The sequence below is a fragment of the Festucalex cinctus genome, chromosome 4, assembly GCF_051991245.1.
Source record: "Festucalex cinctus isolate MCC-2025b chromosome 4, RoL_Fcin_1.0, whole genome shotgun sequence".
In the NCBI taxonomy this organism is placed as follows: domain Eukaryota; kingdom Metazoa; phylum Chordata; class Actinopteri; order Syngnathiformes; family Syngnathidae; genus Festucalex; species Festucalex cinctus.
In genome coordinates this window covers 18,741,999-18,757,462 of record NC_135414.1, presented here as the reverse complement: position 1 = coordinate 18,757,462, position 15,464 = coordinate 18,741,999, and the positions used below count along the sequence as shown (strand labels likewise).

Below are 15,464 nucleotides of genomic sequence, written 5' to 3'. Positions count from 1 at the left end.
CTAGTTGTCATGGTGACAAAAGCTATACTTGCCATTGGCCTATTGCCATTGTATATTGTTATGATTTTTAATTTTGTGCACAATTTGTCACACAGTCTGGGTGTAATGGGTGTGATTAAATATAAAAGAGTATTCAATTTGTGTTATAACTCTTAACTGTCAATATCAATTTCATGGGAACATGGTTTGGGCAACCCACATGGGAGACATGGTGTTGTGTTGGTGTACTTTCAATTATAATTGATTGAAAAGGTTCCAAAGGGTTCAGGGCAGAACCTATCCGCAATTAAAGTGATAAATATTGTTTTAGTGCAAAAAAATGCAGCATGTACGGCTTTCATTTCATATTTTAATTACACAGTTACATTGTTCAACACAGACAATAACCTGAATTAGAATGTTTTACAGCGTCACACATCCAACAGAGCGAACAGTTAAAGAGCGGTATTAGCAACAGGGAGGAAAGCATGCAAGAAATAAATACAAATCAGAATTTAATTCCTCTGGCACAGTTTACTTCATCTAAAAACGGCAACAGGAACTTGAAAAGAGAGAAATAAAACAAAGATTTTCAGTCGACCTTTCCTACAGAAAAATGCTGTTGTTTTTTTTCTCATGTCATAGTGTATTGCACAATACAGTATAGAATGCTGTTCTGACACTCATTTTCATTTTATGTAAAGGTAAAAACGGGACCATCCTGAGCCATGACATTTTGGGGGGGAGTATGCAAGTGCTGTGTCAGACTTGTAGCGCATTAGCTTTCACCTCTGGCTATTCAGCAGTGCCTGTGTCACTTCAGATGAACCTTGACACGTCATTGGTTACTGTTACTGGTATAGGATGCTCCGTTTGGCAACCTGCTAAAATGTGCCGTTTCTAAACATGCGTTATAAAGTGGGGAGCCTTTAAAGGTATTCACAACAGCAGAGCCCATTTCATTTCACAGAGTGCAGAGAAAAGAATATGACAAATCTCATTTGTTTGACACAATGTATCGGACACCCCCCCGTGAACATCTTGTCACAACAAAGTACAGTTAAGCTACGCTTCAGGTCTGCTTGCTTTGCGTGAATGTACGCTTCACACCCCACGTCCACCTCCTAAACTCTCTATTAATGCTCAAACAAAAACATACAATGGAAGCAAATAGCTTTTGGTTGTATTTTGGTCATTTCTAAGTGGTCTGCTCGGTTTGGTTTGTTTCTGGGAGGGCGTCAATAGTACAGACGCGCGCACACGCGCTAACAGCGTTTGAAAGGAGTTGCCACCGTAATGCTCTTTTTATGCTGATATTGTTTACAAACTACACCACGTTAACACATATACTGTCGCTACACATTGTGAATCTCTGTCAGTCGTCTGCCTGGGGTCTTTTATTAAAGCTTGGAGGGTTTCAAGTACAAAGATGTAGGGGGAAAAGGATAAGTTTATAAAACCACACTCTATTCACACTGGAACACATGCTCACCATTCATTAATTTCATCTCTGCAAGGCTTTGTAACTGCTAGATTATACAAACAGACAGCTTTCCAAAGGAGATGCTTCTATATGTCATAGAAACCTAATTTCGAATGCCCATTGAACGTTTAAAGCTCAACTGTCCGATTCTCTGACTGTTTGCATCTCAGACACTTTGGTTAACTGTAGCGAAGCTTTAACCGTATCCTATCCTGGTTTGGCATCACGACAATAGGTCAAAGCAATGCAGGAGTACTTTGGTCTGCGCTTTTATTGGTTTTGGATGACAAATGGCTTGTCATGGTCAATGATGTGTTCAGTGATATGTTTGGTTGTTGTTTCACCGACGGATCGGTCCGATGGACGCAGTTACGGCGGCAAGGCCTTTCAAAACCCAAATGGGTCATGGATTCACAAGTGTGAATCCGTGCTTCTGTGTCTGCACTCGGCCCATCTTTTCAAAGTCCAGGTTAAGCTCTCCTGGTGATTAGCTGTATGGTCTCAGGAGGTAGCGAGTGAAGAGTGCTCGGGCGTCGCAAAAGTCAACACCGCATCAAAGAGGCCGTTCTGTCGCAAATACAAAAAAAAAAAAAAATGCTACACAGAGATGCAGCACAAGCTTGCAGCTTATTTGCACCGTAAGCACCAGATCATCTTTAAATAATGTCATCATTCACTGTGGCCATATGTTGGGAGTTTTAAAGTGTTTATGAGAACCAAATTTGCTTGAATGTGGCCACATGGCCCTTTTCCACTCGGTACAAGCCCAAGGCTGATAATCAACCAAGGGAATGCTCAAGCACTGTGTGGAAAAAGGCGATAAGATCCTCAAGTCTGACACCGCTTTCGTACTCAATTTTTTTTCAATGATCAATAACTTAGTCTAAAAACAAGGGAGTGAAATTAACCTCTGATGTTGACTTTACGTCATCTGAATACTGGCTAACTGTCCAATTCTACCTTGAAAGGTTTTACTGCAACTGGAGGTAACACACATATGGAAACAGTGATGAAGAGAAACGGTCACAGAGGAACTATTCTAAATGAGCGGTAGTATTTCACAGGACTCATTTGAAACAAGAAACGGAACTAATTTGGCATGAACTATATGAATTGAGACTCCTCCTGGCGGTACACTGAAAATATTCACTCATATTTTAAAAGAATTAACGATGATTACGTCTCTTGACAAGGTGATAGATTTCTCTTCAGTTAGTTGATTAAAGCCTAATTCATGTATTCCTGGAAGTCATGCAGTTCATGCACACTTGATCTGTCAGAATGTACTTTCCCCTACATCTACTCCACTGAAGAAAAGTGTTTGAATTATCTATTAAAAAAACAAACAAACAAACGAAAGAAAGAAAGAAAGAAAGAAAGAAAGAAAGAAAGAAAGAAAGAAAGAAAGAAAGAAAGAAAGAAAGAAAGAAAGAAAGAAAGAAAGAAAGAAAGAAAGAAAGAAAGAGCAATTGATACATTGGAGAAACAAATGTACTGTGAGAAAATCATATTCTGGACATTAAACTTTAAAGGTTTCTGTTATTTGGCAAACACATTTTTGGACCTCTTTAAATACTATGTACATTCACATTAAGTTACTGATGTTACTTTAAATATATTTATATGTATCTATATTATATGACACCCTATGGGCAGTTGCTGAGGTTCCATTCAGTAGCTGAATTCTCTTCATATTGCACCTCCGTCCTCTCACTGTCTTACAATGCGAGCAATACAAAATATTCTACAAGAGGGGTTTCATCTCATTAATATAGATACAACAAATCAAAAGATGAGTACATTGTGGGCCTTCCTCTCATAGTTGAGCGTCCTTGCCCGGATCCCACTGCTCAGTCTCCAGGATGAGGAAAATGAAAGGTAATCAAAGAAAACAACAACAAAAAGGGTCAATTTGTGGATATACACAAGGTCATGTGCAGGTGAGCGACAATAGACTACTGAAAAATGTAAAGAGGAACAATATCTACAAGCAGGTTTGATCCCTTTTCCCGTGTTGTCCTGCTCTGATGTTAATTCCGACGCAGGCTGGGTGGGGGTTGGCAGACTCAAGTCAAGTAGTCAGGCCAAAGTGTCGGGATGTGGGATGAAGGGAGGTAGAAAAAGAGGAGAGTCTGCACCGCCCTTCTCTTGGCTCTGTTCATCGCGCTTTGGAAAAGGTGTGTGAATGTAAAGGTAAATATCACCTCACCGTTGGAGATTAAAAAACAAAAACAAAAACATACACATACAATGCTTGCATGTGTTTTGCTGGATGCAATTGCTCGTCCAGGCTTGAGGTTTTTGGTAGCTACATTGTTGTGTATGTAACGTCATATCCGTTGAGTCTGCGTAGCTTTTTCCGTTCCCTCTTTTTTTTTTTTCTTTTTTAAAATTTGCTTCCCGCTCTCAAACAAATCTCATTGTGGGTGAGGCCTCGGTCCATTTCGCCAAAATCGTTCACAGCGTTGTCCATATGTTCACGAGTCTGGGCCATCACTGAAGGATTGCTGAAGTCTTGTCCACAGTGCAGAAGGCAGCTTACGCAGCAGAGCCTGACTCTCGCGCTCTCTCGTTCTCTCATGGGCTGCCTTATCTGCTGAGGAGGTGATGTTGCTTTCCGTTTGGTTATGAGTGCTTCGCTTTATCGCTTACTCACTTTGGCAGTGTAATACAAAGGTTTGGATCAGGTTGTTTTTCATCTTTGAATTCATTTGGGTTCACAATGGTTTTCGAGAGGTGAGTCCGGCGTAGATTTTTCTTGGCTCGCTAGCAAGGTAGTTAGCAGTTTAAAACTTCATGTCATTACGATGGTTATCAATGTCAGTATCATCACTTTTTTTCTTCTTCTCTTATTTAGAATATTTGGACTGTTCTTTGTATTCCGTTAAAGCCAGAAAGAAATGTTTCATAAATACTAAATTGTGTTTCTGAGGAATGGCATCACTTGTTTCCCCCTTAGCTCATTGTATTTGGGGGGGAAAAAAAGTTTATTATCCTTATATTGTTAGCATTTGGAGACTAGAGAAGATCAGTACTGTTAGTGCATATAACAGGTCTGAGTGCTATCATTGGGGCAAAATTATTAGGAAATTGAAGTGCTAATTGATCTTGTTATCCCCCATGTCAGTCCTTGCGAGCACATCTTAATCAAGTCTCCAGGTTCTCAGCAAACATTATGATATGTTACTGTCACTCATTGTGCTTTTCAACAGTTTCACTATAAGCCTAGGGTGACCAGAATCCGGGAGTCTCGGTTTTGAGACTTGTGTCCCATGTCCCAGCGGATTTCATCAGCCCCATTGTTTTGTCTCACTATTATGCAGGTCCCATCCCAGCATCCCTTTTATCTTTTTTATTACTCCAGTCAGGAAGCCAATTGTTTGGGTCTTGTGTATGTCAATCACACGGTTGTCATAGCGATTTGTAAGATGCACCAATTACAAATTAATTTAACTGTTAAATTCCTTCCAATTTACGTGCACATTCACATTTGCGTTCTTGTTCTTGTCAGCAGCGGTGTACTGTATTTGTCATACCTGAAATCAAACTACTTCCTGCTTTCATGTCTACGAATCATGGGAAATGTAGTCCAACTAGCCGAGTGCTGTGGTTGCCGGTGCACTGAGCTTTTCTGGCAGCTTATTATTTCCAGCGTTACAATGAGGGACCGGCTGCTGGGACCGAGCAAAAAAGGTTGGATAAGGGTGAGTGCATTGCTTGTTTAGCGCTGTTGAACTGTCAACCAAAATAGATTTTAGCATTAGCACAACCACTGGTTACCAGATTGACTCGCAATTAAATGTGAATTTACTGTATATTTGATTTTCAGCAAAATTGTAGTGTCCCGGGTTTTTAAATTTAGAAAATCTGGTCACCCTAACGAGGCCAGAATATTTGTAGTCATGGTTGTAAAAGACCGATTTAAGCTATCAGAACTTAAAAAGGAACAAGGGCTAAATTGTTGGAGGAGGAAAGGGGTCACTGTGAGATGAAGGTTCCTCAGTTTGGTTTTGTGCGGATCTATCACAACAGGGGACGGGATCCCACGTCAGCGAGATGTGGCATCAAGTAGCGCGGGTGTGGCTGGAGTGGTGGAGCGAGAGGCACTACTCGAACTGCTCTCCTTGGGGCTGGCCGACATGCTGCCGCTGCCACTGCCCGCCCCCGCCGCAATTCCGCTCTGGCCCGCCAGCGACAGCGGACCCGGAGGGGTGCTCTCCGAGTGAGTGGGGGGTGCGCTGGACGCCGAGGACGAAGAGGGCGTGCCAAGAGGAACACTGCTGCCCCCTGGCAGCCCTTGCAGACCCTGACCACAGACATGGTGGTGCCTCTCCCAGTCTTTGTGTTGGCAGAAGGAGCCGCAGTAGCGAGCTGTGTTGCAGCCGCTGCACGTTTCGCTGGCTTTCCTCCCGCAGTTCCAGCAGCTCTGGTGAGACAGTGGGAAGACAGACGGTTGATAAAAATAAGTCTCTTTTTGTCTCCAAGACATGACACCGTTATGTGTGTGTTTGTAACTTGATTTATGGCTTTCCTGCTAAATCTATTTACATGGTGGATTCATTTCAAGTCTGCTCCGGTTTGAGCCGCCAGCAGGTGGTGGTCATCTGCTCTGGAATGGCCTCAGTCTGGCAGCCTGCGCTTACCATCTGCGTCTGTCTGCCATTATTATACAAACAACTGGACTGCTTCTGCAGCGATGATGGCACCATGGTGGTGCTGCTAACCAAGAGCCAAGAGCTGTTAGCTGAACGTCAAAAGCTGATAAAATGCTGGTGTTAGCTGCTGGTGGTAATAATGTAGCGGTCCAGAAAATTGGGAGCCAGCATCGATCTCACTTCAAGCTTATGAGGTCAGACGGCAAAGAATAAAAAATAACAACAACAAAAAAAGGTATAGTGTCTTGACCAAACTCATAACTTAGTAGGCGGTTTTGCATTGCAGTTTACAAGGCAAAAATGTGCATTTTAGCCTTATCAAAACGGAGACTAAACAGCTGAGACAGTCCCCAAAAACTTCACTGGGGCGGAGTCGGACACGCGCATGTTACCTATGTAGAGAAAGTAGGTGGCCGAGGCAAATGCTAAGCTCAGCTTTCTTCTCTATGCCACACCAGCTAGCTAGCAATGAATAGACACATTTGGCTAGCTACTTTTGCGGCTAAACACGTTGCGGAGCCGCTACTCGGTCATGACATTGCCTCCATGGTGGAGACTAACCTACGCTTCTGGCAAGTAATGTTCTCACGAAAAGATGATGGGGAAAGATGGAGAATCCATGCTATTTGCTAGGCTAATCCAAGATTGACACGGCTAGCTCGTTTAACACAGGAATGATGTGTTTGGGTGACTTTTCATAGACAGCTGGTTGAAACCATGTTAAAGTGGAGAACAAATTGAACAGAAATATAGCAGGTAATTTAGTAAGTGTCTGGAGACAAAAAAATAAAAATCATACAGAACTAGAAATGAAAAAAGTTGCGTTTACGTTGTACGTCAGTTTGTTTTCACAATAGTCGTGAGTTTTGATTTGAACTTTTGAGGTCTCCACAAAAATGTTCTAAAAAGTTCTTAAAATCAATTTGGCTTTGCTTCTAGACATGTTTGCTGCTACAAAAAATAAATATGTGATTTTAAGAAATAAAAATGGTTGACTATATAAAAAAGAAAAACAACTGGCCATTGTTATATTGCCTCAGGTCCAAGTTGCTCATCAAATGAAGTAATTTATTTTGAACAAAAACATTTTTGGTGCGTTTTAATAATAAAAATAGCTCTGCAATTTATAAAAATCTAATAAAAGACAATAATCCTTTTCGAATATCACATTTTGGCTCGCACAACAAAGCAAACAAAAGCAACCAAGCGTCATCTCATATCTTATATATAAAAAAATAAAATAAAATAAAATAAAAACTTGTAAGTTGGGACATTTGTATTCTATTCTGCAAAGTAGCATCAAACAAAGGTGAAGGTAGTGTTGTCTGTGATACTCACTTCACTGGAGTCCTCCTGCTGGTTGATGACCGTTAGTGCGTCCTCGGAGGCTTGCCTCTTGGCCTCAGCCAGGGCCCTCTCCATTTTTGAGCGTTCCGCTGAAATCATCTCATGAGCCTTCCTCTCGGCATCTGACACGGCCTTCTGCAGCTCCGACATCGCCTGTCGCTTTACTTCGTTCACCGCTTCCTCTGAGAAGGAAAAAAAAAAGAGAGAGAGAAAGGGACGCGTTAGAGCCTCCGCCTGCTCCGCCATCATTTATTGAAGCTCTTTAAGCTGCTTTTTTGTCGTATCTTGGCTAACAGATGCACGCCATCCAAGATTTAAAAGTTGACGGCAGAAATGGGGAACATCCAGACAGTCAGTGATGAATTCCAACACAATCTGGACTCAGAGCGGAGAACAGCAGATGCCTCCAAAGTTTTGTCACCAGCTTGGCTCTTCAGCCACCATCATGGGATTCCCTTTCTGCCTGATTGTCCTTCTGTCATCTGGATGGTTCAGTAACAAATCCTCAGGCACTAAGCAACCTGAATAAACGCCAGTGTGTTGTGTATGCTTGTCTTCACTACAATGCTCCTACGGTGTAGATTGTTGTGTCGGGTTTTGTGCACTTCCAGGAAATATTGAATAACAAAGAGGAGGGTGTGTTTTTACAAGAGGCAGTTACGGGACAATACTTGGACAAAAACATTTGCATGAGTCTATGCTTCTAAGGCAACAGTTTGAGGTTTGGGTATACTGGTAAATAAAATGAAGAGGGAGAGTAGCCTTTTCAAGTTTTTAAGTTTCGCTTTAGTTTTGCTACATAGCTACTTGTGCTGGACTACAATTGCTCAACTTGGAATTGCAAATCATCAAAGTTAGGATGCTGACTCCCATCACTCAACAACAACAACAACAACAACAACACAACAACCACCACCACAGTTTTCTCAAGATGGAATCCAGGGGCAGCAGATACAATGAAAACAGCAGAGGCCCCAGAATTGAGCTCTGTGGAACACCATACGTTCCGTTATACAGCTGAATTCATTATTGCGGGTATTTGTCCGACCTGTTTCTTTTTTAGTAGTTAGTATCTGTGGAAGACAGACACATACAAAGGCTCCCCATTTTATTTCCATTCCATCCACAAAGGTGATTTAGTTACAGTAAGAACCACAAGCAGTTGCTTCTCCGCACTTGTACTCTTTTGCACATGTGTTTGCATATGCTAAAATTATTAGCATGTGGCTTGGATGCCATTCACATCAACGCATTAAGTCAGACATGTCTCAGTGTTATACCTCATCCCAACATTACCGTCATCCTCCACTTGATTCCTCCTGTTTCTATTTCCATTCATCCCCCCCCCTCTTTATTCTCTCCCCTCAAGCATTATCTACATTATCTCAAGCTCAATTATCAGGCTTAATGTATGCACCACCAAGATAAGTTTGCAAATTTAATTAATTCTTATCAAGGAGAGTACATAGCAGATGCTAGGGCAATTAGCACTTAATGAAAAACACAGGGGCAGCAATATTAGCGTTATAATTCCACAGGGATTTGCCAAGTCTTTTCACAGACCAGATTTTTTTTTTGTTTTTTTGTTTTTTTGGGTCCCAAAATCACAGCAGTCTCTCAAGCTGAACTCGATCAGAGAAAACAGTGCGTGCATGGTTTTAATTAAAAGGGAGAGGGGCAGACTACCTGGCTTCGCACACTCGCACACAAACACACACTGAAGGGAAGATGCTGTGAGTGAGATATGTTACTCACCCTGCTTGTTTTGGAGGTGCTTTAGTGCTGGGGAAAGCGGGATGCTTGTAGTGCCTGTATGAAAAACAACTGCAGTTAAAATAGCTTTTTTTCTGCTGGTGAAAATGCAGTGTGATATTTTGCCAACAGCAGCAGCATCTTTGTTCCATGGGATCTATATGTAAGGATTATGACTGCTAGGAAAATCTTTTTGACAAGGGTGGGAAAAGGGTGGAGCCAAATGATTCAAGGGGTGGGTCTAATAATTGAACATGCAGTACTAGAAAAAAGAATGTGCAATTCATTTCTGGATATGCACATATCTGCAATTCATTAAATACATAAAAATACATATAAATAAAAAATAAAAATAAAGTAATAATAATAATAATAATAATAATAATAATAATAATAACAACAACATAAAAAAGGGTGGGAGGTTGTGTGTCTGAACTCAAGATTTTATTTGGACCAAAGAGTCACATTTCAAGTGTGTGTTCTGTGCTGCTGTGGCATGCCTCAGGCCAGGTGACTGCATTTTCACTGCAGCTTAACTGCAGTGGCCTTTCATAGTGGTTACAGATGGAGGGCATTTAGCCAGAATTTAACAGAGGGCTTTCAATCCTGTGACTGTAAGACCTCTGCCCTTTCTGTTTTGAGCCATGTTTCCACCCAGCGCTAAGTTCAGATTTTCATCACGTTTGTTTTATTGTCACACCACCGTTGTAAAACAGTAAATGCAACACAAAGCCAGACGTTATATTTTGTGCTCTTATTGGACAGGGAAGCTATTTTGACAGTGTAAAACTAAACAATGGACAGTTTGGTGGAAACAGATGGCTATAGGCTAGTGGAAAAGGATGATTGTGAGATGTATGATTGTGTCGGTTTTTGATCGCAAGGCAATTGTTAGCGTGAGGTCCGATATCGAGAGAAGGAGGTGTGGAGGTTCTTACCAGCTTTTCTCCAGATTTCCTCAGGCAGGTATCCCGATGGAGGTCTGTGCAGAAAGTCTCTGTGGATCTCTGAAACACACATAGAAACCCAATCAAGAACGCACACACACACATTAAGCATACATATAAAAAAAAAAAAAAAAAAACCCAACAACAACAGAAACCTACTTTTGCCCACATTATGTATGACATGTTGAAAAACAGCCCAAGAATCAGGGTGACCTCACACTATGCGCGAAGTTAAACTTTCTTTCTATGGTTAAAGTCGCTCCCTGGCTCCCTTGCCAACATCTTCAAATGGACCCTACCTTGCTACAAGTGTTTTGCTGTGCCAAACATCCCCTGTGTGTGTTTGTCTACCTGTCTGTCTCCCTGTCTGCCTTTCAGCAGCGGAAGAAGCTCCTTTGGGCAGTGCCTCACTGCTGCTAGCTGTGTTGGAGGAGGAGTTGTGATGAGGAGTAGGAGGAAGAGGAGGAGGAAGGCAGTGCTGTCCGTTGCTCCCACCTTTTTTCATCTCCTCCACGTCGCTGTAGCGCCGTATCCAATGATTCATCTCCTCCCGATCCGCCTCCTGGCAGCGTCGCAGCACGGTCAGAGAGCGGCGCGTCTTTTCTACCATATCCATGATACAGTTCAGGAGCTGATAGGAACACAAATTGGAATATAGTATATAATGTAGGTAAACATTCATTATGAAAAGTAACACCTTGTCTTGTGTTATTTTGAAATGCTGTATAACACTGTAAAAAAAAAAAAGTAATATTCACTTGGGGAAAAAAAAACAATGAATTTTTTTCACTCACAAATTCTAAGTAAATTTTATAAGAAGTGGTTTGAGTATATTTTACCAGTAATAATAATAATAATATATATATATATATATATATATATATTTAAAGTAACGAGCGTTGAGGAACAAACTCATGACCTTCAAGCTTGAGAAAGCCATTCTACCACCTGAGCCATGCCACCCTTGCTGTTTGCTACAATACTGCATTGCTGGTGAGCCCAAAATGAGACCACAAACCACTTGGAGGTACAAGGATTCTGCCTGACACCATCATCAACTAACACACTGCAGGAGCGGCATGGCTCAAGTGGTAGATTGTTTGTCTCCCAACCTGAAGGTTGTGGGTTTGTTCCTCAACCCTTTGCGTAGCATTTTATTTTTATTTTTTAAATAAAATAAACTGGTAAAATGTACTCAAAACTCTCTGTGTAAAATTTACTTAGAATAAGTGATTTCTCATTAAAGTTTGCGAGTCACAATTTGCATTTTGCGCAACATGAACACACGTTGAATAGCACAAATGGAGAATGAACCACCCTAGACGATTAAATTAAACTGTCATCTTCATCATGTTCATTCGACATGATTAATAAAATCCTTGCTTGAGGAACCTGGGATTAACCCACAAAACCACAAAAAAAAACACCCAAAAAAACATTTCAAGCGTTGGTATGTAGATTTCACAATCACTGAACAGCACAACTTGCAAAGTCTCATCTTAAATGTTGTTTCAACAGTTTGAAGAAGTAGCCGAAGTAGCTTCCAGTATTACTGTGCACAGAATCCAGACTCAGTCCAAATAAAAGTGGGATGAACTCAAACAGGGATTGTGAGCCAGGCCTCTTTGTATAATGTCAGTGAGCAATGACCTAGCAAATGTCACCATAAATGGGGGGGGGGAAGTCCCACCAACTCCTTCATCTTGGAGAAGGACTTCAATATAGTTGAAACTCTTGTAGCTGTTAAAAACGAATCAACTATATATTTTCATCCATTTTTCAGTTCCAGTAAATGTAACAGTCAGTTTAGTACCCTATTTACTGGTACAAAACAATTTGCAAGTTTCACTCAGCTATTGGCCATGTGCTAGTTAGCAAATTTGAATTTGTAAGAGCATTGCAATAATAACGCAACAGCTGGGCTACAGATGAAAGGTTGAAGCGATTTCTTCCACCCTTCTGCTCGATTTGCTGCCAGCTCGACAGATTTTCTTTTAGTTCTCTTTTTTTTCCCCTCACATTGCAGTGTCACTTTCATGCACGCTACCAGTGTCGCCACCCTTGTCTGCACCACTAAATGAGCTTAACATGTTTGACATTCACTCCCTCATATGATCCACATTCAAATGTCTTCTCCGTTGTTCCCTTGCTCCATCCCCGCCGCCGTTCGTCGCTCTGCGCCCGCGCCTCCCCTCTCAGTAAGCTATATTTATTTCAGCGAAGTGTTTCTAATTTGGCAGGGGTCCAGGCCTGGCCGGTTCTCTCCATGACTGCAGCTCTTGTCTCAGCTGCTCTGCCCAGCTGGAGCTGCTCTCTGCTGGGTCCCGAGCTCCATCTGGGGCCCTATTTCTTTGCATGAGTGTGTACTGTATATGTGTCTGCTCCATGTGTGCAATAATGCCTCCCTGAAGCTAAGTGTTGTCACACTGTATACACATTGTGTTTGACGTGAAAAACGGCGACCGCGCCGAAACCTACATTATCAAGGTGCTTCCATTCTTCTGCCCACTCTCGATCTGTTAGACGGTGGTCGATCACTTCCTCTTGGCGGGCTCCGTGCACTGCTGTGAAGGAAAGGCAGGTCACATAAAAGAACAGTTTCAGTACGTACACTGAACTATAGTCAAAGTCACTGGGAATTTCGTAAACATCTTAACAACGTTGATCTAGCATGCTAATAGACACATCTAAAAGCGTATTTGGAGGTGAAAAAGTCCATTTCAGAAGCGTGGAACTGTGAATGGAAGTAAACGTTTTTGAATGGCTAATAAGTTCAGCCGTATTTTCAAATTCATATAAATGTATTTAACAACAGTATTTATAATATTTTTTTTTATATTTATATAATATATAATTCACCATGGGTATACCCGGTGCTATTTTGGAAAAATGGTCAACGGAATTCATGCATAGATGAATAAATCATAAAAAATACCAATGAACACTGTTTACTTACATAATTTTTGAACATATTGGTATAAAGTAGGCCAAATGTGGTTAAACATCCTTTCAAATATTAATTAAAAAAATATAATCGCGTATTTAAATACATTTAAACGTGTTTGCAGGTACCTTCAAACGTATAAAATGCCATTGGTATACCCCGTGGGGAAAAAATATGACAGTGGGGGAAAAAATGACGGAACTCATGCACTGCAGACATTATAATACAAAATCATGGAAATCACGAATAAACGATATTTACTTACTTATTTTTCAAACGTATTGCCATGAATTAGGCCAAATGGGTCAACATACTTGCAATTATGTTCAAACATAGTTAAATACATTCAAACGTATTTGCATTATGGGAAACAACGACGGACGAATGGAACTCATGCACTGTAGACATAATAATAGTGAATCATACAAATGATGAATAAACAATGTTTACTTACATTTTTTTAAATACATTTGAACGGACTTGTCTGTCAAAATTGGCAATTCTACGCTTCCCTAAATTATGTAATCCTGATTGCTACATAAAAATACTATACATGCATATTCAATAGTTCGGATTTTGCATTTTCTATTATTTCTCAGCTAATTAATCATCACTCAAGCCTGCTTATCTCAGAGTCGCCATATTGCCATGTAATTGCCAGTCAGTATAAAAGGCTAGTAACTAATCTGGGGGACAGTGTGGCTGAGAAATTGAGAATGCATGACTTTCTTTTTGGGTAAAGCAGTAGGAAGGCATATATAGTTGCCACAGTTGTAGCACATGGGTATGTAAGGCTGTGGGCTTTATATAGCCACACGGCCACAAGGATTAACACAGTGGACTGACAACTGGTCATTGTTCCTAACATACACCCCACTTTCAAATTTGTTTGACCTTATAACGTGGCCTGCAGTGTGAGCTGGTCATCAATGAAAAATGTTCTACCTGTCTGTCGGTGTCTGTCTCGGCTGTCTCTGTGTTCGTTATGTCTGTAAGCGTCTCTGTATTGGTGTGCCAGTGCCATGTCCTCCAAGCGGTAGTGCTGAGGGCCCATTTGAGGGTTTTGCGGGTGGGGCAGGCCGTTGGGAGGGTGCGTAGGAAGGCCGTTGGGAGGTGGGTGAGCAGGGAGGCCCGTGCTGGGACTGAAGCGCTGGCTGGGGCTAATGGTGCAGGGCCTTTTAGCAAGGTGCTCGGGGTGCAAGCCATCTCTCTCTGAAGAGTCTTTGGTCCTGGGGTGGGGGCATAAGCATGAAACGAGTCAACTTAATATACAGTACGGATCAGTAGACCCTTAGGCAGACAAATGAATAGTGGTAAGAAAAAGTTGCTCACATATGTAGTCAGTACACCCATTAAAGTAGGATACAAAATGAGTGTTTATATAGTTGAAGTAATTGCAGTGTGAAATGGGAGCATTGATTATTTGCTGTACATTATTGAAAACACTTCAGCGTTAATGAAACACACAAGGAGAGCTGAAGTGATTGTGCATACATAAAAGCCTGGAGTGCTTTTTCAGCTGTCGCATTGAAGTGTGGAATGAGAAGGTGAATTAGTCCCGAAGACAAAACAGTATTCTTTGTTTACTTGCCAATATGGAATTACATTGTACAGAGTGACAACATTTCTCAAGCTATGTTTTCTTCGCATGTCCGGAAAAATGTCTGCATTTCAAAACAAAAAACACGAATTGAAACGGCTCCTCTTTTAATCGGTCTGTAATTCTAAGTTAACAATAAATGGAGAAACCTGGCCCAACAGAAAAGATTGTCTTTCTTCACAGGGTGGAAGCATATTTTGACGGGGAGAATCACAGGCCAAAACATAAAGGTACACCAATTTCCTGAGATCGTATATATCGGTGTTGCTATGTGGAAAAACACTTATGTCCATGTCCAAAATGCTAACAGATTAGCATTTTTCCCATAATGCCTTGGAAACTGTAGACATAATAAATCATAAAAAATAAAAATAAACATCCAAAATTTACAATTTTCGATTTTGTAGCCGATTATTCCCGCATTATACATCTTCCATTTACTTCCACATTATTCATCCGATAATATATAATAATAATAACAATAATAATAATAATAATAATAATAATAATAATAAATATTTTATATCCGCATGCGCAACTCAACACGGGGCATTCTGGGGGAAAAAAAAAAAAAAAAAGCTAAGTCTTTAGCATTTAGCCTACAAGTACTGCTGTGCTTGAAAGTCTACACTCCCTTGGGGTATGTAAACTTATGAGCACAACTGTAAATGTACAAAACTAAGCGCCGCTTTTTTTTTTTTTTTTTTTATTTTATTTTTTTTTTTATTTTTTTTTTTTTAAGAGCTCAGAATTGTTC

The 15,464-nt window shown here is 40.8% G+C and overlaps 1 protein-coding gene across 2 annotated transcripts in view; it reads right to left on the bottom strand.

The window, feature by feature from the left end:
• Positions 1 to 335: 335 nt before the first annotated feature.
• The window catches only part of cbfa2t3 (CBFA2/RUNX1 partner transcriptional co-repressor 3), an 85,522-nt gene continuing 70,393 nt past the window's right edge, over positions 336 to 15,464 (bottom strand). Inside the window, exons 8-15 of one of the 2 annotated variants that reach the window (XM_077519464.1) lie at positions 14,053 to 14,336; positions 12,642 to 12,727; positions 10,659 to 10,794; positions 10,515 to 10,583; positions 10,155 to 10,223; positions 9,220 to 9,273; positions 7,456 to 7,646; positions 336 to 5,888 (exon numbers count right to left, since the gene is read on the bottom strand). In XM_077519464.1, coding sequence (XP_077375590.1) covers positions 5,511 to 5,888; positions 7,456 to 7,646; positions 9,220 to 9,273; positions 10,155 to 10,223; positions 10,515 to 10,583; positions 10,659 to 10,794; positions 12,642 to 12,727; positions 14,053 to 14,336 — 1,267 coding nt within the window. In that variant the 3' untranslated portion in view covers positions 336 to 5,510. Of the gene's footprint in view, positions 5,889 to 7,455; positions 7,647 to 9,219; positions 9,274 to 10,154; positions 10,224 to 10,514; positions 10,795 to 12,641; positions 12,728 to 14,052; positions 14,337 to 15,464 lie in introns of both variants that reach the window. The other variant, XM_077519465.1, reaches the window with a different exon arrangement.